The sequence below is a fragment of the Archocentrus centrarchus genome, chromosome 20 (genome assembly GCF_007364275.1).
Source record: "Archocentrus centrarchus isolate MPI-CPG fArcCen1 chromosome 20, fArcCen1, whole genome shotgun sequence".
Taxonomy (NCBI): Eukaryota; Metazoa; Chordata; class Actinopteri; order Cichliformes; family Cichlidae; genus Archocentrus; species Archocentrus centrarchus.
This window is the reverse complement of record NC_044365.1, coordinates 19,648,859-19,670,478: the sequence shown is the minus strand read 5'-3', so window position 1 is coordinate 19,670,478 and position 21,620 is coordinate 19,648,859. Positions and strand designations below refer to the sequence as shown.

Sequence of the window (21,620 nt, the reverse complement as noted above, 5' to 3'; positions counted from 1 at the left end):
GATCTGTTTTGAGTTTCTCTTCACTGTTCAGCAGCAGTCAATGAAAACTATACTTGTCAGGTTATTCTTGCAATCAGGCATAAGTGTGTGTGTGTGTGTGTGTGTGTGTGTGTGTGTGTGTGTGTGTGTGTGTGTGTGTGTGTGTGTGTGTGTGTGTGTGTGTGTGTGTTTTCATTTAAACTGAAAAGGGTTTTTTTTTTTTACCAATTCTTGCATGTATCCAAATGGTTGCTCCAGACTGCCAGTTTTGGTGTCCAGACTCCAAAACAGATGATTAAAATGATTCATGTAAGAGTAACTTAAAAAAAAAAAAAAAGCACCACAGAGCTTTTGCTACTTGCTATAAAATATGCTGTTTTGTTTAACCTTCTCAGGGCTAAGTTGTCTTAACCCTAACTCTAAAGTGGGTTAAATCTATGTTGTAGGTGCATTGCAAACCCTTTTGAAACCCTATGCCATAACTTGCGCCAAAATCTGAGGTGCACCTCCCTAGAAACTAACAATACATCACACCAGCGCAGCCTGCTGCGATTGTGATTGGCCTGTTAAGTGTCGTTATTTCCCCCTGTCCATTTCTGGCTAGCTCCTCTTCTGTTGCCATTTTTCAAATCGGCTGGAAGAAAATGGATCCATTCAAATGGAGAAAGACTGGCGCCAACAAGTGTTTTGGTGGCGCAACAGCACTGGCCACTTTCATAGGTTATGTAGTAGGCTCTACATGGATTCAGTGCAGAAGTGTAAGTCATGCATAACCCTAGATAATGAGAATATGCAATTTTGTTATTTTTTATTTAATTGTTCTTCTAGTCTTGACAATTAGAGAACAAAGAAAATAATCATTCTAGCTGACATGTATCAAAATCTATTTGCATTTTTATCCAAAAGAGCCCATTTTGCCTTTCTCCAAAATGAAGGGTTAGGTACCTACATTAATGGGAAATACACCAAGCTTGAGGTTAATATTTATCTTCTTATTCATGTCTTTAAAGAAAACAAATAAGCATATTTCCAAAAAATTTGACCGTTAAGAGAAAATGTCCTGTGATGAGAACTTTCAATTGTCAACTTCTAATTATGGCTAGCTAGAGTCAAGATGGTTGCAGAAAATGCAGGCTGCAGTTTGCAGTCACATGATTAATCCACAGCAGAACAACTGTAGCACTGAGTCAATGTTTAACCACCCACTCTATGTAATTTTTTATAAGGCTTAAGGCTTTTTATGATCCTTAAGGTTTGTATTGATTGTCCCATGTGGGTGGGCTAGTTGTCAAAAATCTGACCTTAAGCTGGCAGTAAAACCAGCAAATAAGAACGCCGCCTAATCCAGTTTCGCGCTACAGCTCCATGAGTGATGGCGTATGCTGCAAACAGCCAGCATACGCCATCAGTCAGGGTCCAGAGCACCGCAGACGATAACAGCACCAAGCCATGTCAAACCAGTCGCCACACGTTTCTCACCTCTGTTTGGGAAAATGACTGTAGAAGCAGAGAGCTGAGTCAGATCCCACTGTGTTGCTAAATTCCTCACATAGCTTGTTAGTTTGGCCTCAGCTCACCAAAAAGCCACAGAAAGTTGCTTTTGGCCTTTTGGAATGAATCAGAGTGCTCACAAGGGATTCAAAGGAAGCAATTAGCTGTTTCTCCTCACTGAGGAAACAACAATCAGAGGTAATTTCACCGTTTTAATGTACAGTTTGTAACAATCTGACCTATTTAAAATGTTATCCAGATCCATATGGAGAATACATGAAATTTTTGGTATTCCCGTGGAGCTTGTATTGAGAACATTCTATCTAATATTGTTTTAATAGGAGGCATGAAGTGGCATATGCAAAAACACAAGGATCAGTAAACATGTATGTGTCTCTTTTTAAATGTCTGTTTTGGGAGATAGTGAGCCCTAAGCGGAGGGAGTGCAGCTGCAGTCAGCTGACTACCCTCAGTGCTCTGTTTACTTGGCGGAAGCTGGTGGAGATCGGGCAAGCAAGCGTGCTCACCCAAAAGAGAAAAAATTATGACAGAGCAGTGTCTAACAGATCAGAGGGGAGACGAGGAAAGAGGCAAGTGTGGAGAGAGTGTAACACACAAGTGCGGCGAAATGCTCCAGGAGCCGGAGGGGAAGGGGAAAGGGAAGAGAGGGGAGGTACCACAGCGAGCAGGTGAGAGTGACAGAGCAAAGGGAAGAAATGCAGAGTATGTAGAAGGAGAAAAAGCCAGCAGAATGCATTTGCCGGTGTGTTCTGACAGCGACTATACTGTGTGGTAGAGGCGGAGGAGGGTGAGGGGACGAAATAATGGGGACAAACAGGAACTTGGGAAGGCATTCAGGTCTAAGGCAAACACCAAATGTGCGACGGTACTCTTTTACATTCTTATTTTTCCACTTTGACTGAGTGCAATGCCTCTTATCAGCCCTCCTACAGCGAGAAGCATTTTTAGTCCTTGTTGAAGTCCATCGCTGGTACTTCTTTACCTCTTTATTCTTACCTGTTTACTTCTCTTTATTTCCTTTTTTCTCTCTGCTTGCCATTCTCTAACCTGTGGACTGCAGTTTTCCAGGGATATCACTGCTCTGGTAAGAAGGGAAACCATACTAACTTACCACTTTCCATCATCCCTTATGACAGGTTTTACCATGTCTAAAGCTTGTGTTTGCACTAGTAGGATATGGTAAACCCCTTTTTTCCCGAAGAGCAGGTTAAAGGAAAGGTGTGTTTAAAGGATAAACAAATGCTCTGGAATCATCTATCAACAGAGCTTATAAATATCTGTTTTCCACAATGAGGAAATTGGTTTCTGTGTGATTGAATGTAGATTCAGAGGGAGGTACCAGCAGCTGATGTAGTCCTGTTACTGTTATTACAGCTGTAATCTGACACCTCAGGTAGAGTGCAATCGATTAAAGTCCAACACCGCAACTCTCTCCCTTTCATTTTCTCAAGAGTTTCTGTGCTAAAAGGATTTGGAACTACAGCGTGTTCAATATGGAGCCAGGAGTTTTTTTCTGAAGCCATCTGTGGCAAAACACAAAGTGTTTTGCTTTAACTTTTTATCACGGAAAGTACCTTACTCGCTTCAATGACAGTAGAGTTGTGAAGCCATGCTGACAGAAGTAGCGTTTGCTGCTAACAGCAGACAGAGGAGACCCCCGTTCACCCTCTCCTCATGCCTCAGGGCACACTCTCCGGTACCAAAGGTGGGTAAGCCCCTGCCAGATTAATCCTCACTCTGGCTCTGTGGTTTTATTCTGGGTTTTCCAGCTTTCTTTCTTTAATTATTGGCCTCTCTTGCAGCCTCTTTTTCCCACTTATCCACATGTGTTTCTTTTACAAAGAATTTTAGGCTGTAACATTTGTTTGCCGACTCCTAGTTAAAGGATTGAGAAACTCCCTGAAGAGCTGTGGTTGATTTGAAGAAATGGCATGCTGTTCATTTATTGGTATAGAGAGAATCAATTCAGTTGTCCCATCTGTCACGTACAGTGTGCTGTGGGCATGCAGCAGCAGTGTTTGTCTTCCTGATAATCTCGTCAGCTCATACAGAGACTCCTGTCAATAAATGACACTCGTGGATTACAAGCCTTTCTTTAGTTTTGTAACTTGCGGTGCAAAGGTAGTATTTCAAATATAACATATACAATATAATGGCAGTAGAGGAGCAAGGTGAAATATTGTTGTAAATGCATCTTTAGCAATAGTGCTTTAGAAATGAGATGATAGGGTAAAAACAGACACCCCACTTTTTTATTGGATATTTTTGGAAATGCATCTGCATCAGTTATTTTGTGTCAAGATTAGCTCTCTAGCACTCCCTGCTCATGTCTTTTAGGAAAGTTTAATATATCCGTTCCCTTGTTAGGATGATCTCTCCGGATATAATGGGATCGGTTTAGCTCTTAAACCTCTCTGAAACCGAAGTGACATAATGTCCTATAATCTCTTGCAGGCGTATTCCCAGGATGCATACCTCAAAGGAAATGAGGCATACAGCGGAAATGCCCAGAACATCCCAGAGCCCCCTCCCATATGCTACCCTCGGATAGAAGTCAAGGCTGTGGGCATGGCTCAATCATCAGAGCCTGCCACTGTCACCGAGACTCCCAGAGGGCCGGTTCAGGGACCAGGAAGGCGAGGGGGTGCTGCAGAGAAGAGCTATCGAATGGAAATCCCTGTTCCTCCGTCTCCTCCGCCCCAGCAGACGTCAAAGTCTCAAACAGTGGTTTGCGTCTGTAATGAGAATGTGAGGACAGTACCCCCTGATCCAATTGAAAGGGGCTCTCGGGTGGCTCGGGCTGGACCCAGCCACAGGACAGAGGAAAACCGGTATGGTCCTACAGCAGATTCTGGCTCAGCCCGACCCAGACCCCTTATTGCCTCAGTACCTGGGGGTGCTCAGTTACAGTACCCCTCCTCCCACACTACAGAAACTCCAGTCTATTCCCCTTCCTCAAATTCTAGACCTGGAATTTATCCTGACACCTTATCTCCACCTGGACGGGCCTCACAGGACACATTTTCTACTGCCATCTCACCCAGCGTCAACCACTTCTCACCCTCTCCCACAGTTCCTTCCACTTCCCCACACCAGAACATTGACTGGAGAAACTACACCACCTATAAGGACTATATTGATGCCAAAAGGCTGCACACTTATGGCTGCCGCACCATCCAGGAACGCTTGGACAGCTTGCGTGCAGCATCCAATTCTAGTTCTGCCTATACCCAGCAACGCACAGCATCTCCTCCCGTTGGCAGTCAGAGAGGGACAGTGGAATCACAGGTTAGACGCAGGAGTGCATCCAATGAACGTGGGGTGGATGTAGGTAGTCAGGGTGCTGCAGTGAAAGCTCCATTACGCAGCGCCTCCCAGGAGAGACTAGGAGGCGGTGCAGAGAAGACGATAACGACTAGGAACTGGCCTCGTAGTGCTTCCCAGGATGCTCTGCCTTTCTCAACCCCCACAGGAGTCACCAAACCTCGTGCCCGGTCTTGTGATTACCTGGGTCAGCATCCTGGAGAGGTAGGTGGCCTTCTCTCTGGAGACAGGGTGGGACTAGAGGATAGGCTTCAGCTGGGCCGGGGAGAGGAAGCCAGGGCTAGCAGGCAAGGACCCGGCCTGAGGGCTTTACCTCATCTAAACAGGAGTCTCACTGGACAAGAGGAAGAAGGGCGAGGATTTTCAAACTCGCCTTTAACCGCTCCTGTGTTTGCTAAAGTTACGACAGAGTCTGCACTACCATCAAGGACAGATGGCATCATAATGAGGCCATCTCGTCTGCCTGTCAAAAATGCCATCTCAGACCCCTCACCTGCCTTAGCTTCCACTAAACCCACGGACCCTCTTAAAGACCAAAGAGCTAACATTATGGGCAACCATCTGGGCTACCCCTCCCCTTTACACCTGCAGCTCAGGTGTAGGGCTGACAGTCTGAAAATAGAGAGCAGGCCAGAGGCGGGGCTAGCAGCCAGATCCTCCTCTTGCTCTGGTCCTTCTTCTAAACTGCCAATACAGAGACAACTACAAAGTGGAGGCAGTTCCTTGACCAGTAATGGAGCTGTTACCCAAAAGCCAAATGTCAAAGAAACCTCTAGTTCCACAAATGCCCTTTTACGGACTAATGGCAGTCTAGCAGAGGGGCTTGAAGGACCTGATGCTACCGTTGTGGTCCTGAGAAGGGACAAAAATTCTGGAACTGCTCACGTTCGCCCGCCGTCATATGTTATAGCTGTTAACGACAACCGGGGAGGATTGACTCATAAGTCAGCACCCTTAGTGAAGGCAGGCTCTGCAGATGCAGCGATGTGCTGGACTTCTAGTGACAGCTGCAGGGAGATGCATCTAAGAAGGTTTGGAGACACACGGCAAAAGTCTGGCTCCAACAACTTGGATGACTCCTTGGATTCAATCCCGTTCATAGGTAAGACAGCATTTACCTTCAAACCTTTCTGTAGCAATAAATTTGACATGAGAGCAGTCTGTTTTGTCTAAATAACACTGTAATATATTATCACACATAGTCAGGACCAGACTGGAATTTCTTTGTAGCCTCAAGCATCAGAAACTTTTCATCAGATCCTCAGCTACAATCTTCGTTTACTTATTATTTAAACTCTACTTCCTGATACAGAACCCAGAAGCAGAAAATTCAGACTGTAGTTTATTTAGGGACAGTTCAGGGAAGTTTAGTTGGGAAAAGGACAAAATTAAGCATAGTGTTAGTGCAGGTGTGTTCACAGTCCAGGCAGATCAGCTGATTTGGCTGATTTTGGTGCTCCTTTCTATATGAGGGTCTTGCTGCTACTCCCCCTGCCTTAGGTTTTCCATACCAGCATGTATCATTGAAGGCTGGAAAGGTGTAAGAATGGAGCCACAACAACAAATACAAATAACTGCAGGTGTAAAAAAAGTTTTCTTTTGACTAAAGTGACTGAAATAATTAAGTTTTTTTTTTTTTTTAATGAAAAGAGGCTTTACAGAAAAGACATGCTTACATTCCTCAGTCTAAGATGTTGAAATAGTATATGCATGAAAAGACAGAGTCTAGATAAAGGGATTAGTACTGTAAAGTTTAAATATTACTCAGCCATGCATGACAAGTGGGCATTCATATTGTTGGTTAGATAGAATTTTCCAGTGAAAATACAATCAGTGGTTTAACATGCTCTTATAGATCAAGTATTCATACGAGTACAGTCACTTTTATTGAGAAACTTGTGACGTTTTGGATGACCTGTTGAGTTCACACTGTAGTGTGCTACAGTTTTACAGGGTTTTTTTATAAAATGTTTAAAAAATCTGTAACACCCAGTGATACGTCCTCATGTATGTTTTGGATATGTTCTTAAATGATTAAAAGTCCCCCAAAAAATCACTCAAAGCAATAAATTCAAGTGCACATAATTTCTCTAGTGAGCAGTCAGAAACCCATGTGTTAAATCACAATGACATCAAATGAATAGTGGGAATCATATTTTCAAGTCTTGACATGACACTCCCATCTCAGAATCTGCAATTTAAGGTGGCATGGGTGGATATTTTCCAGTAGTACATAAATGTAGTCATACTTTTAATATGTTTAGAAGGAACTCTTAAAAAAACTTTACTATTGAACCCAAATAATAATTTAAAAAAAAGATCAGATCAATCCAGACTTTTCTTTTTGTTTCAGTAGCATTTCATAAGAAAAATGCATTCAAAATCAAGTCTAAACTTGTCTTTTGTTGCCCCACTTTTTGTACTACAAGGAAATCTATTGTGTCCAAATGTCATCATGGCTATACTATTGTATAATCAAGTAGGGGAATTCCCCGGAAAGTTTTTTCAGTGTGAATAAAAATGAATCCACTTAACCTGTGTTGTGGTGGCATGAAGTGCCTTTTACAGAACGCTGTTCACGACGGAAATTGCAATCAGAGAAAAACATGTTCTGCTGGTATTAAGGGAATGTTTCTGTTTGGCATTTCTAGCACGAGACGGTGTAGTTGTGCAGGGTGTGTGACAACGTGACACTATACTGCCAGCAAGCATGACATACTCAAACAACCCTTCAGCATCTGAAAGGGCAGTATAGAAAAAGTGCAGTCACACTGGGTGCACACAGACACACACACTACACACTCGCAGAGCTGCTCTCCAAGTCAATAAACACACACACACTCCCTGAAACATCTCATGTTTCCACCAGTGTTGCATAGAGACAGAAACCTAAGCACATCGTCCTAATGGACTATGACATAGCGGAGAAATGAGAGCATTCCTGCAGCAATCTGTCTCAATTACGTTTCATAGTACGCTTCCAAACAATAAGTGGAACTGCTATCAGCCTGCCAATTTTTTTTTTTTTTTTGCAAGGAACTGAATGTAACTTACTACTAGAAAAACATGCAATATGTCACGTCCGCTCATGTTTATGATGATTTTTGTGTTTTTTCTCAAGAACTGAACGCATTGACGGGCTGAGAGCTGCATTTACATGTTGAGGTGTTTATAAAATGAAGTTATTGAGTAATGTCTGAAGCATCTTCTGTCTTTTCAAATCTCTGCCAACTTTAGACAAGCTTGAACTTGACCTTGCGTCCGTAGTTGTGTCTTCATTGATGACTCATTACCATCCATGGAGTGCAGCTCTTGTGTCTGCCTGGTGTCCTAGAACCTGCAGGGATTAATCATATCTTCTTCCAGCACTGCTTCACAGAAGCAGCCCTCAGATCTCATGTTCTAGTCCACTGCATTTTGATCTAGATCAGATGGAGGTTTTGGTGCTATAGCAGTGATGTGCCTTAAATCAGAACAATGTCTTTTTTTTTTTCTTTTTTTTTTTCCTATTTTGATCAGGTGGTAGTGTCGGTCTGTTGTGTAGTAAGCAACAACTTGGAGCTAGTTTAACTTAGAATAGAGGGTGGGAACAGGGAAAGGTTGAGTTGCACCAAAGATAACAAAATCTACCTACAAGCAACTTTGAAGCTTATTAATTTACTGTTTACATGTTGTTTACTCAATGTGAAGCATCTGGACTGTTTCCTGGCTTCTTGCATTAAGTTTCCTGGGGTCTGTGCCAAGAACCTCAAGCAAGAGATGCCAAAAAATCAAAAGTCCGCAAGTCATAATTTTGGACAAGATCTAAGTTACTTGGATCTGCTGTGTTCAGACTTCATGCTAAGCTACGCTAACTGACTCCAGTGTGTAAATTCATCCTGTCCTATTAAGAAACCCAGAGGGTAGTGTGTTTATTTGTCCCGCTTCCTCTCACTTTAAATTACTCCAAGCCACTACAGACTTGCCCCAAACAGTGTGTTTATTTGGCAGGTCTGCTTTGTGTTTGTGAGTTCAGTATTTTGAAGTTCAAACATTTATTTTGAAACTCAGTACTACAGTGGATTTTCAAGCAAGAAGGGGAAGAAGATGAGTTGAGCCTTGTTTAATCTACTAGCTTTAGTTCAGATAGGACACAAAATTGAGCTCAGCCTGCAGTCCTATCACTTGATAACAGCTCAAAGCCAGGCCACGTTAGCTTATAGCCTTCTGTGCATCCAATTGCATAGAAACCATACAGGGTGCACTATTACATTATTATATAACAGCTTAAGCCTACCCATAGTTACGGTGCATCTGCAAGCTACTTTGCAACCTTTCTGCACCTCAGCTCCTCTTTTTTTGTTCTGTTTTTATCAGCGTCAAAGCTGTAGAGGGAGGTCTCTCTCTGCCTTCAGCTTTATATGTATGGAAATGGAAAGGAAGGCAGGGAGCTGCAGGAATGTAATCGGAGTATAACCAAAATGCAACCCCCTATTGCAAAGAGATGTGTTGCAGACAAATTCCACTCATTGGTGCAGACTGTCTCACTCAAACCTGTCACCAATCTGTCTGTAAGTGATTGCATTCAGTCTAAGCAGGACCGCAGTTATTTGGAGGCAGATTACCTCCCACCAGGCAACCTGTGCTATTGCCTTGCAATCAAAAGGGGTTGCCCAAACTACTTGCAGTTGGTCGAGCCCCTAAATTTGGAGTGCGCTCATATTCTGAACTTTATGGTAAATATATTGAAACAGATGTGAAAGGTTAATGAGTTTATGCTGTCATTTCCACACGAAAAACATATAAAACCATGTGAAAGTCATGCCTGAAGAGAGGTTCTATGAAAACTTTATTGTACCCACAGAAACCAAATACACTTATATTTATTGTACTGATGTGAAGAAAACCCAGTGAACATATAGTCCAAAATGTGCACAGTACACAGTGTTCTTCTTTTGTTCAAAGCCAAATCCATCTGAAAGTTACATCCCTCCAAAATAAATTGGAATTGTACGTGTCAAACCTCGCTGGCTGCCACCGTCTTCCCAGAAACAGAGTTAGAGGTACTGTATATAAACAAGTGATTAAAGCTAATGGGCATCTGGCTTGCTTGCAGAAATGAGGTTTGCAGTGTCATGGGAGATGTCTTTGTGACTTGAGGAGAGAGAGAAAGAGATTTCACAGCAGTAATCTGTAACCTACTAACGAGGACATCAGATGTTCGTGTTAAATGGTGCCATTGAAAGTAAATGCTTTGCAATGAAATTTAGTCTTTTTGATCTTTTTGTTGTTTCTTTTTAACCATTTATCTTTTGCATTAAGGGCACTTCTCATAAAGTTAAATAACAGTGACAGTTATGTTTCTTGAGATGAATTTTATAGGACTTATGATTTGAAAAGTCCTCATGCCATCATGACCTGGTAAGTCTGAAGTCCTGCTGTGAATCATTTCCTTGTGCTCTGCTCTGCATTATTATAAAGAGCGTTTTTAGAAGCATTATTCACTGTGTGGTCTCACCTGCCTTTATCTAACCATATTCACCATATTCCCTGATAAGATTCATTTCTGCACCTAGTTGTTCATGGTACAAGTCTCCTAATTTGTTTTTAGGGTTTGCCGCCTTTCAGATATTGCATATCAGACATTATGACAGTCTCAGCCTGTGATGATGTAATGCACCCTGACTGTACTTCATCTGTGTTTTTAAAGGGAAAGGTTTGTAGCAGCTTATCTGGACATAAAAGCTTATCAGCTGACTTACTGACTGAGTCTCTGTCTGCATCATGTAGCTTTCACTTCATGTGTCCCTATCGCTGCTTTTTATTGCTGACTGCTGCAATGTTTATTCAAGTTGAGGCAGCAGACAAGTAGACCTTGGTTAATGCTGCTTTAATTTTTAATATGATGGCTCCTGTAGCAGTTAATGGGTCGATTGATTTCAAAGGTGTGGAGTGATGAGGTTTAGCATCAGTAGATTAACTATGTAAAGACAGCACATGCTTTGATCACTTGTCATGGTGAGAGAATTTATGGTTTGTCGCAGCTCTCTTTCCTTTAAGTGACGGCCTCAGCTTATCTGCACACTTTAAAGCTATCTACTATTAATGGTATTCACTCTCTTGTGGTTGGGCAACTTCTGTCATACACAGGAAGAGACTCGTGTATTTGTATGTGTTTATCTAATTCTTTTTTATGCCTCAAACAGCTTGCTAAGATCTAGAAATATTTTTTTTTTAGATTTCCACTCGTGCTGACGTCTCTGCCCCAGTACATTTCAGTGAAAAACTGAAATTATTAATGATTTCTTTGCAAGTTTGACTCTCTGCAAAGCTGGCCAATTCTGATCTGCAGACAATATGTTTAATACCCCTCCTCTACCAGGTGAGCTACCAGGATGCCTACAATACAAACCCCATGGACAGGATTCTAATAGAAATGACAGAACAGCGACTGTGGTTACACACACACGTTTTTTTCATTCTGATTAACCCCTTAACTGGCAGCAAATAAAATCACCTGAAACAACTACATAACACCCTCTGGTTATTATTGGCTCTGAACAACCCATTTCATAGCCTATTAATCGGCTGCGTCTGGTCCGCGGGCCGAATGAAGTGCATTTATATGGCAGGCTAGACCCGCCCATTTTGACTGACACCTCATTCGGCCAATAATGTTAAGAAATGGGTTTCCCAGAGCCAATAATACTCAGAGGGCGTCACGTAGCTTTGTCAGGTGATTTGGTGCAGCCAGTTACATGATTGGCCGAATGACGTGTCAATAAAAATGGGAGGGTCTAGCCTGCCATATAAAAGGGACTACAAACGGCCCGTCACCGGGCCCTTGCCAGTTAAGGGGTTAAAGTCAGTCCGAGTTAAGGTTCTCGGTCAGGTGTGGTGTTAAGTGCATAAAAATGATGAATGCATCCTTATCTCTTTAGCTTGTGTTCAGTCAGACCTCTGAATATGTGTTAATGTCAGCTGTTGTGTTGCTCTTTCATTTCTCATTTCTTTCACTCTAAAGAAGGCTATATTTTTGAACATCTACATAGAGCAGTGCAGCTTGGAAACTGTCCTTCTCAAACCAGTTGAAGTGTTCATGTGACGTGCTCATCTTGCCTTGCTGAACTCAGTTTCCTCATTTCTGTCCTCAGATGAACCTTCCAGTCCGAGCATCGACCTGGATAGCGCGCACATCCCCGCCTCGGCTGTGATATCTGGGACGCCCATCATCACCACCATCCCAGCCAGCCCCCCTTCTCCGTCCCCTCTCATTCGACGCCAGCTGTCACATGACCAAGGTGTGTTTTCCATATCAAAGTGTTAGTCGACTGCTGAATTTGACACAATGGGTTAGGGACAGTTTCAAATAATTATATGATCCTCTTTTAATAGATTCTCTCCGTCTTACAATTATTGAGTCAGATTCTGGTACTAAAACTGAGCGGTCCAAGTCGTACGATGAAGGCCTTGATAACTACCGGGAAGAAGGCAGAGGGTAAGATGCTATCACAACAGTGTCATCACACAGAGCAATGTAGGATTAACTAGGGGAAATGTACATTCATTCTCATTTTTAGCTCTGGTCCAGTACACTTTCAAACTGACTTATTAAAGCCTAAGTTCCACCAAGATTGTCATGATTGACAGCTAATTTTTCTACAGGTCACTCTGATATATTAAAACTTTGAAAAATAGCTGCAACTCAGTCTTATGTAACAGGACAGCACAAAAAGAGGCATGCTTTAGCAGAATATTTAGGGTGGAGTAGTCAATGCATTTTCTATTATTCTTTAATAAGTTAGACTGAAAGGGGTGCAAATATACACAAGCAAAATATACCTCTGGTTGAACTCCAGTACAGGTCCATCACTAGTGTGCAGATCCAGTTTTGACCGATCACTTGTACGTTCACATTCCTGGACAGTTTATTGGCAGTTTATGGATTTATTGATCTTATCTTTTAAATTCCCCACATTCCTGTGATTGATACGTTTTTCTTTTACACAACAAGAGAACTCACTGGACTTTACTTCAGTGTGAAGAGAACCTCTCATTTTTTTTTTCCAGCTGTTATTTCAGTTCTGATTTACTCTAAACCAGCAGAGAATTAACACATTTCTGCAGACCTGCAGTAGCAGCTTTAATTATTTGCTGTGGAAAAGTACTTTAAAAATAAACTTTAATGCAACTTAATAAAATTGTCGGCAGCTGTAGTTTTAAACAGTCTCACACACATCTCCTAATACTTTCTGCTTTTCTTCTGTCTAGGAGGTCCTTGATACCTGGTCTGAAAAGTCTCAGGAAGGTGAGTTTTTCTGTAATTTCACTGCCAGATGTTCTGTTTGTCTGAGTTTCCTGCTCAGGGGTTTACGTGCCCTTCTGTTCACACTCACGAGATAACTTCTCCCGCTGAAATATGAACATATTATGCAAAACAGAGAGAGCTGTGGGAGCTGCGTCAGGCTGCTTTTGTAAATGATTGACTCAAAAGGAGACTTGAATTGACTTCATCTCACTGGTGCACTTTAGAGTTAGAAGCCTTGACTCCTCCAAAACCTTTCAGGCTTTCACGTGCTTGCATTGTTTTCAGGCTGTGGACAGGTCATCAGACGATTCGGGTTCAAGGAGAGATTCCTCTTCAGACGTGTTCTGTGACGCCACCAAGGAGGGTTTGCTTCATTTCAAGCAGCTTCACACAGATAAGGGCAAGGTGTGCACCGTTTCTGTGTAGACTTCAAACAGAGCCACAGAAAGCATGCTACACACACCTGCACATCCACTGACCTAGTTCCTTCTTGATGATACCTTCTGTATTTTCTCTGCTGTTTGCTTCACTTGCTTAAGCAGTTTCTATTTTGTTGCGCCATAAGAGGTATTTTTATTGTCCTCAAGGCACCGATCACAGCAAGAGCCGTGTTTTTAAGATGACTGAAAATACAATGGTAGTTGAATTCCAGCCGTTTCGCTTTGTAAACTGTTCTCTTCTTCACTGTGTATTTCTGCAGCGTGTCGGAGGCGGCATGCGGCCATGGAAACAGATGTACGCCGTGTTGAGAGGCCACTACCTCTGCCTATACAAAGACAAAAAGGAAGGTCAAGCGCACGCCAACTGCCAAGCAGTGGATGAGCCCTTGCCGATCAGCATCAAGTCCTGCCTGATTGACATCTCCTACAGCGACACGAAGCGCAAGAACGTGCTGAGGCTGACCACGTCAGACTGCGAGTACCTGTTCCAGGCTGAGGATCGAGAGGACATGCTGGCCTGGATCCGAGTGATACAGGAGAACAGCAACCTGGATGAGGAGGTACGAGTCTCGGATTCAAACTGTTATACAGCTGTTATACAAATAACAGTCACAAGACACACAGATTTGTGAGTAGATATATTAAGCTAAAGTTCAGCTGTTTGAATTAAGTGCAGCGATTTTGCTCGTCTCCTCGGGAGCAAAAAAACACTGAAAGAATTTTAAAAATGTTGATTTCAAATGTGATAAAGTCATAAAAAGAGATAACCGATGTTATTATGTTTGTCACGGCTTGACTAAGTGGTTTGGCATTTTCCATTAGGATTTTACATAATTTGGCTGCTTGCAGCTCTGTAGTTCTCTTTTAGCATTTCCTTAGGCCTTTCATGCACATTAGCTTTTATCTCCTTTGATTGAGCAAGGCCTTTTTAACATGTAACCTTCCAGGGAGGCAAGTTTAGACATTTTTCTCAACACAACGTTGTCTGATAAACAACTTATTTACTGTTGAAATTTAATGTGCAGTGCATGGTTTACAGGCTGATATAACTGTTGCAAAATGAGAGAATTTTAGGGGTTTAAAGCGCAGATAAACAGGAATTTGTTTATGATTGGTATGACAGAAAACAGCTTCACAGCTCCCAGATTCAGAGTTGTTCTCCTTAATCAGAAGAGCTGTGGTACATTTTCTGCCACTACACATCAATAAAAATATTTTTACTCCTATTATAAAAATTTTAGTGTCAACTAATCAGTTAATGACTCATAAGCTATCGCCTTCTCTCACAAACAGCGCTGCTCTCATAACACATCATTTTCAGTGATCATTTTATCTTTTCTAAAAGCCACTGAATGCAGCATTTCTACATCAGTTTTATCAAAATTCATGCCTCCCCTTAGTACTTCCTCATATGTGCATTTACTTGGTTCTTAAATTGTGCTTTTTCCACATTCCTTCGATTGTAAACATTCATGTGATTCTTGATACTTTCGGCTGCTCCTTTATTTCCCAGGGGAGTCAGCGCAGTGGATGGGTCTGCATATTTGATTTGGCACATATTTTGTGCCGGTTGTTCTTCCTCTTACATTTACATTTTAGTTGCACAAGGACAGGAAAGTAGCTGAATCTTATGTGATCATCTGTAGATGTCTGACAGCAGAACCTAAGGCTTTACTGTGTGAATTTCTTCTTTGGTCTTCTTTGTAACATTTGTGCAAATAAAACCTGGACCACGAATGAATCAGAGAAGTTTTAGGGTTGGTGACTACTTGGATAGTATTGTTTTAAGCCTAAATTCCCCCAAATTGCTCAGGTTCGAACTTCTCACATAGCTGCAGGTTATATAATGATCTGTTATAGCCTGTAAGGCAGAGGTGAAGGACACAACTGCTATTTATTATCATGTCTCATATCGTGCCCCGCCATTTCTTCCTTCCCTTTTTTCTTCTTCCTTTTTCAGAATGCCGACTTCACCAGCCATGACCTCATCAGCAGGAAGATCAAAGAGTACAACACCTTGATGAGGTAAGGGCGTGGTTGGAGAGGTGAGGTTCATATAGCTGATTGGAAAGCTCTGAATGTTTGTGTCTGTGTCTGTGACTCATGCAGCCCGACCGGCAGCAAGACAGAGCCGTCCCCCAGACCCTCACGCCAGTCGCTAAGGCAGACACTGCTGGGAGGGAAAGGAGAGACCAAAGCGACAAGTCCGCAGTCACCCAAAGCTGAGCAGGAGAGGAAGAACATGCACAAAGGTACAAAAAAGAAAAAGACTAACATGTCTGATAAATTAGGCAATAAACTACTAATACTTCCTCCATTTATCATGTATAAGCAGTATATAAGCGTTTAATATACTCTTTAGTAAACAGACTCCATCCACAACCCTGAATTGGTTAAGTGCTCCTTAAAACACGTTGTTTTTAAAGGAAAGGCCTTGAATTGTCTTAATTTCACTTTTGATGGGTCTAAAATGCTTTCAGTCATGCCATCATGAGAATTTTGAGTACACAATGACTCTATTTTTGCAGCCTCTACATATTTAGATAAGGCAGTGTGACCGCATTGTAATGTGATGTTTTGTAGTTTGAATTAACTATTATAGGCTGATTTATACGGATAAAAATTATTAAAGTTTTTGGGAAATGGCTTGAAAATAAAGATCACAAAGCAAATGCCTGGAAATGCTTACCAAGCAAACTGCTCTTTGTGTTGAAGGTGTTTTGAGGATGATGGAAAGTTTTGCTTGGAGTATTATACTTCTAGAAGTAATAACTTTTTGTTTTGCTGTTAATGCTACTTTAATGCAAAGTACACATTCAATGAGATGTGGCTCGAGAGCAACACACTTAGAGCTTCCTTGATTCTTGTTGAAAGTAATAAATCTGAAGACTGCTGCACCTGGTGCCTGAAACTGCTCAGCGCAGGAACTTGGAGTACAAAAGGTATTAGAGTGGCATGTAAAGGCCACAAGAAAACAACCAGTATAGTTCTGTTTTTGTATCTGGAGCATGACAGTCTTGAGCGTAATCCACTCTGTGCTAAACAAATCCAGCATCTTAACATCATCAAAATATTTTGACAGCATTTGGATCCAGACCAACAATAAAAGCAAAGTGCCCAGGACTTTACACACAGTAGCTAAACATCAGTTCTTAATATGGCAGTATAGGTCTTATATACTAGGTGTATATATATATATATATATATATATATATATATATATATATATATATATATATATATATATATATATATATATATATATATATATATATATATATATATATATATAGGTCTTAAGCTGTCTTTACAGTTGTCTTAAATGTAGCTTTTTAGACACATTGTAATTAAAGTGTCACCAGCAGAGGCCCCTGTTTATGGTTTCCTCTGTGTGCAGATGATACCAGCCCTCCCAAGGATAAAGGAACGTGGCGGAAGAGCATCCCAGGACTGATGAGGAAACCTTTTGAGAAGAAGCCATCTCCTGGAGTCACATTTGGAGTGCGACTGGATGACTGTCCTCCTGCACAGAACAACAAGGTGCAGCCTGGTTTCATTAAGTACATTTTTAAACAAAGTTTGTTCTGTCATTGACTGGCCTTTAAACACATTCCCCTTTCCTCTGCGTTCCAGTTTGTGCCTCTGATTGTGGAGGTTTGCTGCAAGCTGGTGGAAGAAAGGGGGCTGGAGTACACGGGCATCTACAGAGTTCCTGGAAACAACGCTGCGATCTCCAACATGCAGGAGGAGCTCAATAACAAGGGCATGAATGATATCGACATTCAAGACGATGTGAGTGTGCTTTCATCGATCTGCTGTTGCTTTAATTAAACTCTCCTTGAAGTGCATTTCCCTAATGGCCTTCATGTGACAATGGAGTATTTTTAACAGCTGCAGAGTGCCAGGTCTCTTCTCTGCATCTTTGTACTCCGGCCAGTGATGTGTTTTAACAATCTTTAAAATATCAGATCCATATATCACAGAAGAGGGTAATCTTGTATTCCTGGATCACCAACACTTCAAAAAAACTAAAAGGGATGCAGCAGTGATAGCTGCAGAGTACCATAATGCATATTTTTCCAAATTAGCCTTTTACTAACTTACTTCTTTTCATGCAGAAATGGAGGGACCTCAATGTGATCAGCAGTTTACTGAAGTCATTCTTTCGTAAACTCCCTGAGCCGTTGTTCACCAATGGTAAGCTGGTGCTGCCTGCCATCTAGTGGTCAAAAATGAGAACTGTAGTCTGGAAAAGTACTCTTACGTCTTCTTTTTGCTTCCTGCAGAGAGGTACACAGACTTTATAGAGGCCAACAGGACAGACGACCCAGTGGAGAGACTCAAAGTGCTGAAGAGGCTGGTGAGTAGAAGTAGTTTTTTAACATTAGACCTCATAAAATTCATATGAAATGCAGTAAAGATGCAAGAAACTAAGACATAAGACATTAAATTTTTGTTTTGTGTAACTGCTCTTTTTCTTACAGCTTCATGAGTTACCGGATCATCATTACGAGACCCTCAAGTTCCTCTCAGCTCACCTGAAAACAGTTGCAGAAAACTCAGAGAAAAATAAGGTATTTGTTGTTCTTGGCATTGTGCCTTTGAGTATAATTTATAGAGACAGTTCATCCCAGGATCTTCACATAATTTTTCCTTTGGCCTGTAGTCTTATTTAACCAAATATGTAGTCTGAGTTGCTCAGTTTTGGAAATATCTACCTTCTTTTGAATTTAATAGAACTGGAATGTTTACATCCTAGCTGCACGCTCCATTATGTTTAACAGAAGGCTGACATCTCTACAGATAACATTTCCAAAGCTTTCCAAAATAGCATAGATGGACAAATAACACTAAGAGGAAGGATATGCAAATTCAATTTTGTGACAAACCACTCCTTTGACTTTTAAAATAAACTTTTTTATATATCAGATGGAGCCGAGGAACCTCGCTATCGTGTTCGGCCCCACTCTGGTGCGCACCACCGAGGACAACATGACCCACATGGTGACGCACATGCCCGACCAGTACAAAATAGTGGAGACCCTCATTCAAAATGTGAGTATCATTGTTGGCTCACTGTGTGCACATAAAAACTTTTTTCTCATGTTTATTTTCTCTCTTGCAGTATGACTGGTTCTTCACTGAAGATGGAAATGGAGATCCAGTGGTGGGTACAGGCATCACTGCCAATAAAATTTTCTTCCAGCTTTCTAACCTAAAATATTAAGAGAAAAAAGTCCATTTTGGTGAAGTGAGTTGGCAAATACATAATCAACCACTCAAATGGTGTATAATATGAAAGAAGTGAATTAATCAATCTTCACTCAATGAAACCAGAAACTTTGCAGTGCAGAAATCACAGGATTGGTGTTACTAACCACTCTCTTAGGAAGGAGGGGAGCAACATAAAACCAGATGGACATGGCTCAGCCAAGGTATTTATTGCTTAGAGGTTTTCCAAAGGTGAAGAAAAGAGGCACACTACAAGGGAAAAGAGGGCCTGTGGGTGCTGCTAAATCAAAGTAGATGTAGTGGTTCTTTCCTGCCACCAAAGGTTGCTGGTGCCAATCTGGGGCTGTAGGAGGTGATTTTCAGTTTTCAGAATCTGTCCACCATGATTTTCCTAAAAGAAACAAGCCCAGCTTTGTAATGCTGGATAACGCTCAGTTGGTTGTCAAATTGGTTGAAATGTGCAACCTCGTCAGTGGAGGGAAGATATAAAAAGGCAACTATTTTACTTTTACAAGGAACTGCGAAAAAGAAACAAAAACAATGCAGCTATGCTTCCTACCCAAACTGAAACCCAGTAGTACTAACACCCCTACTTCTACTATGTTAAACAGCGATTAATTCAGTGTGTGTAAAGCTACTTTCACATGCAGCTTTGAACCTTTCTAGGCAGGTAGATTGGATATGAAATTGTCTCTTAGCTGCCAAATCCTGTCAAAGTTGTATAAACCAAACTGAGTATTTCCAATCGTCAGAACATGTCGGAATCATCTGCTGTGTGCTACATGTGGGAAAGGACAATTTCAGAAAATTTCCCAACATGATTCTCCTGATGTTACTCAGAGTTCATGTTTGAAAATGGGTTTCAAGTAACTAACTAATCCCAATTAGGGCTCGCAGCCACCCCGAGTGATGATCACCTGAACGTGGCCGTCAAGTCAAACTGCTTTTTTAATGGTGGTTGAGTGAAAAAAATTAACAAATGAGTGAAAAAACGTTTTAGCTTTTATGATGGAAGATTTCCCTAAAACATCCCCTTGAATCAGATCATTAATGTCTCCTTTCAGACTCTGTCCCAGGAGGAGAGCGCGGTGGAGTCGCAGCCCGTCCCCAACATCGACCACCTGCTCACCAACATCGGCCGTACAGGCACATCGCAGGGTGAAGTATCAGGTAACACGCTGCCTTTTGGCAGGCCAACTCTGTGGTGGGTTAACCTTTCTCTACCCTTTCACTGCTGAGCACTGTGGTCGGGCGGGGGGGGGGGTTGTATTTAAGGCTAGAAACAAATGTTGATGACGCTGCTTCTTCCCCAGGCCAAGCTTCCCCTTTTGCTTCTTTGGCTGTTGCCATTAGGTAGAATGGCTAACATAGAGTCCAAACAACGTGTTCTCATCCTGAGAAGTCACATAATGCCATTTTGTCAGATGCTGAAGGCGTCTTTTGGCCCTGTTTTTAATAGTCCTACGCATTAGAAGGTTGGTAGGGGTGGCAGTGTCAGACGTTGGAAACTTACCAGCAATGAGACCATGGTTCACTTCCTGTTTGAGTCTTTGATGGGTTGTCCTTAGACACCTTGTGAGAGACACGCAAGCAGCTTTGACAAAACGGCATCATTTGACAGCCTGGGAATGAGAAATGCCTGTGTGGGTTTCAGTAGGCAGTTTATTTGCATCCCTGAAAGGATGCAACTAATTGTCTCACTCCTTCATTTGCTTTAATCTACTCCTCCTTCTCGATATATGCTAGCATTTTTAAGCAGTTCATGGATATCCATTTTCTTTTTAACCAACTTTATGCCCTTTAATACCCCCCCTTTTGGTCAAACTTCCCCCTTTCCCCTGTTTTCCCTGCCTACTCTTGCACTAATACGGCATGTTCTTTGGCACGTCAGAAACAGATGTTTTTACAGTAAAAGGCGACCTCTGTCCTCTGTCTCTAGTGAGGCTCTGTCGGGTGTCCTAACGGCTTTCCCAGCATTCACACATACTGATCTTGACACAGGCCAAGTGGGAGGAGTCTATCACACCATGATGTCACTGATGGATTCTATAATGTCCGTGATGGACAGCTGGAACTGTAGGAAGAAGGAGGATTGTTGCCCGCAGTGTAGCTGCCTAGTCTGCAGGAACCCACAGCTCTTTTAAGAAATGCCAAAGAAAGAGAGAAAAAAAAATGTTAATGAAAGAAAGCGTGATGAAAAGGGGAAGTGAAGCGGCAACACGGTACTGTACGGTGTCCGGTTTTCTATCAGAGTATACCTAATACAGGCCGGTGCTACTGTCTGAAAGGCTCTCCGCTGTCTCTCCTCACTGTCTCGCAAGCTTGCCAACAGGAGAGATAGCATGGTATGGTTTCTACATCACCGGTCAGTGTGCACCTGCATATTGTGCCTCCATCTGTATTGTAAGGGGTGTATAGGGGGGCTTGGCTATGTCACACAAACACAAATTTTAGCTAAGGGATGCTATGAGTGACAGATTCCACAGCAGGTGAGGACTGATTATAGGTTTTCCTTGCTGACACTCTCATTCTCATGTAGTGTCCTCTGTTCTCATATAGCTAGCCCCTCTGTGACCCCACGTCACCTTTATGTTTTTATTCTTTGGTTTCTTCCATAGATGTTTTCTGTCATCACTGTGCCACTGTGTCTGAGAGCTCACATCACCTCACATTGCTTCATTGGTAAAATCGATTTTGTACAGGCCTGTCTGTAGCATTGGGTATCAAACATGTAGCTGTATTGACAGAAATGGGTCAGCAGCACTGAAGCTTAACCATATTTGATATTTTTAAAAACATTTTCAGAAAGGTTGACGGTTACAAGAATTAAATAAAACCTAGATGGG

The 21,620-nt window shown here is 41.9% G+C and overlaps 1 protein-coding gene across 4 annotated transcripts in view; it reads left to right on the top strand.

Moving 5' to 3' along the window:
- arhgap21a (Rho GTPase activating protein 21a) overlaps window positions 1-21,620 on the top strand; it is a 105,352-nt gene that overhangs the window by 78,443 nt on the left and 5,289 nt on the right. For 2 of the 4 annotated variants that reach the window (XM_030756257.1, XM_030756253.1), the window contains 17 exons: window positions 2,552-2,575; window positions 3,946-5,917; window positions 11,949-12,095; window positions 12,190-12,292; window positions 13,066-13,102; window positions 13,388-13,507; window positions 13,803-14,102; window positions 15,503-15,567; window positions 15,652-15,794; window positions 16,940-17,082; window positions 17,176-17,334; window positions 17,661-17,739; window positions 17,829-17,902; window positions 18,027-18,116; window positions 18,472-18,597; window positions 18,668-18,709; window positions 19,839-19,944. In XM_030756257.1, coding sequence (XP_030612117.1) covers window positions 2,552-2,575; window positions 3,946-5,917; window positions 11,949-12,095; window positions 12,190-12,292; window positions 13,066-13,102; window positions 13,388-13,507; window positions 13,803-14,102; window positions 15,503-15,567; window positions 15,652-15,794; window positions 16,940-17,082; window positions 17,176-17,334; window positions 17,661-17,739; window positions 17,829-17,902; window positions 18,027-18,116; window positions 18,472-18,597; window positions 18,668-18,709; window positions 19,839-19,944 — 3,730 coding nt within the window. The remainder of the gene's footprint in view (window positions 1-2,551; window positions 2,576-3,945; window positions 5,918-11,948; window positions 12,096-12,189; window positions 12,293-13,065; window positions 13,103-13,387; window positions 13,508-13,802; window positions 14,103-15,502; window positions 15,568-15,651; window positions 15,795-16,939; window positions 17,083-17,175; window positions 17,335-17,660; window positions 17,740-17,828; window positions 17,903-18,026; window positions 18,117-18,471; window positions 18,598-18,667; window positions 18,710-19,838; window positions 19,945-21,620) is intronic. The other 2 variants (XM_030756256.1, XM_030756254.1) reach the window with 2 other exon arrangements.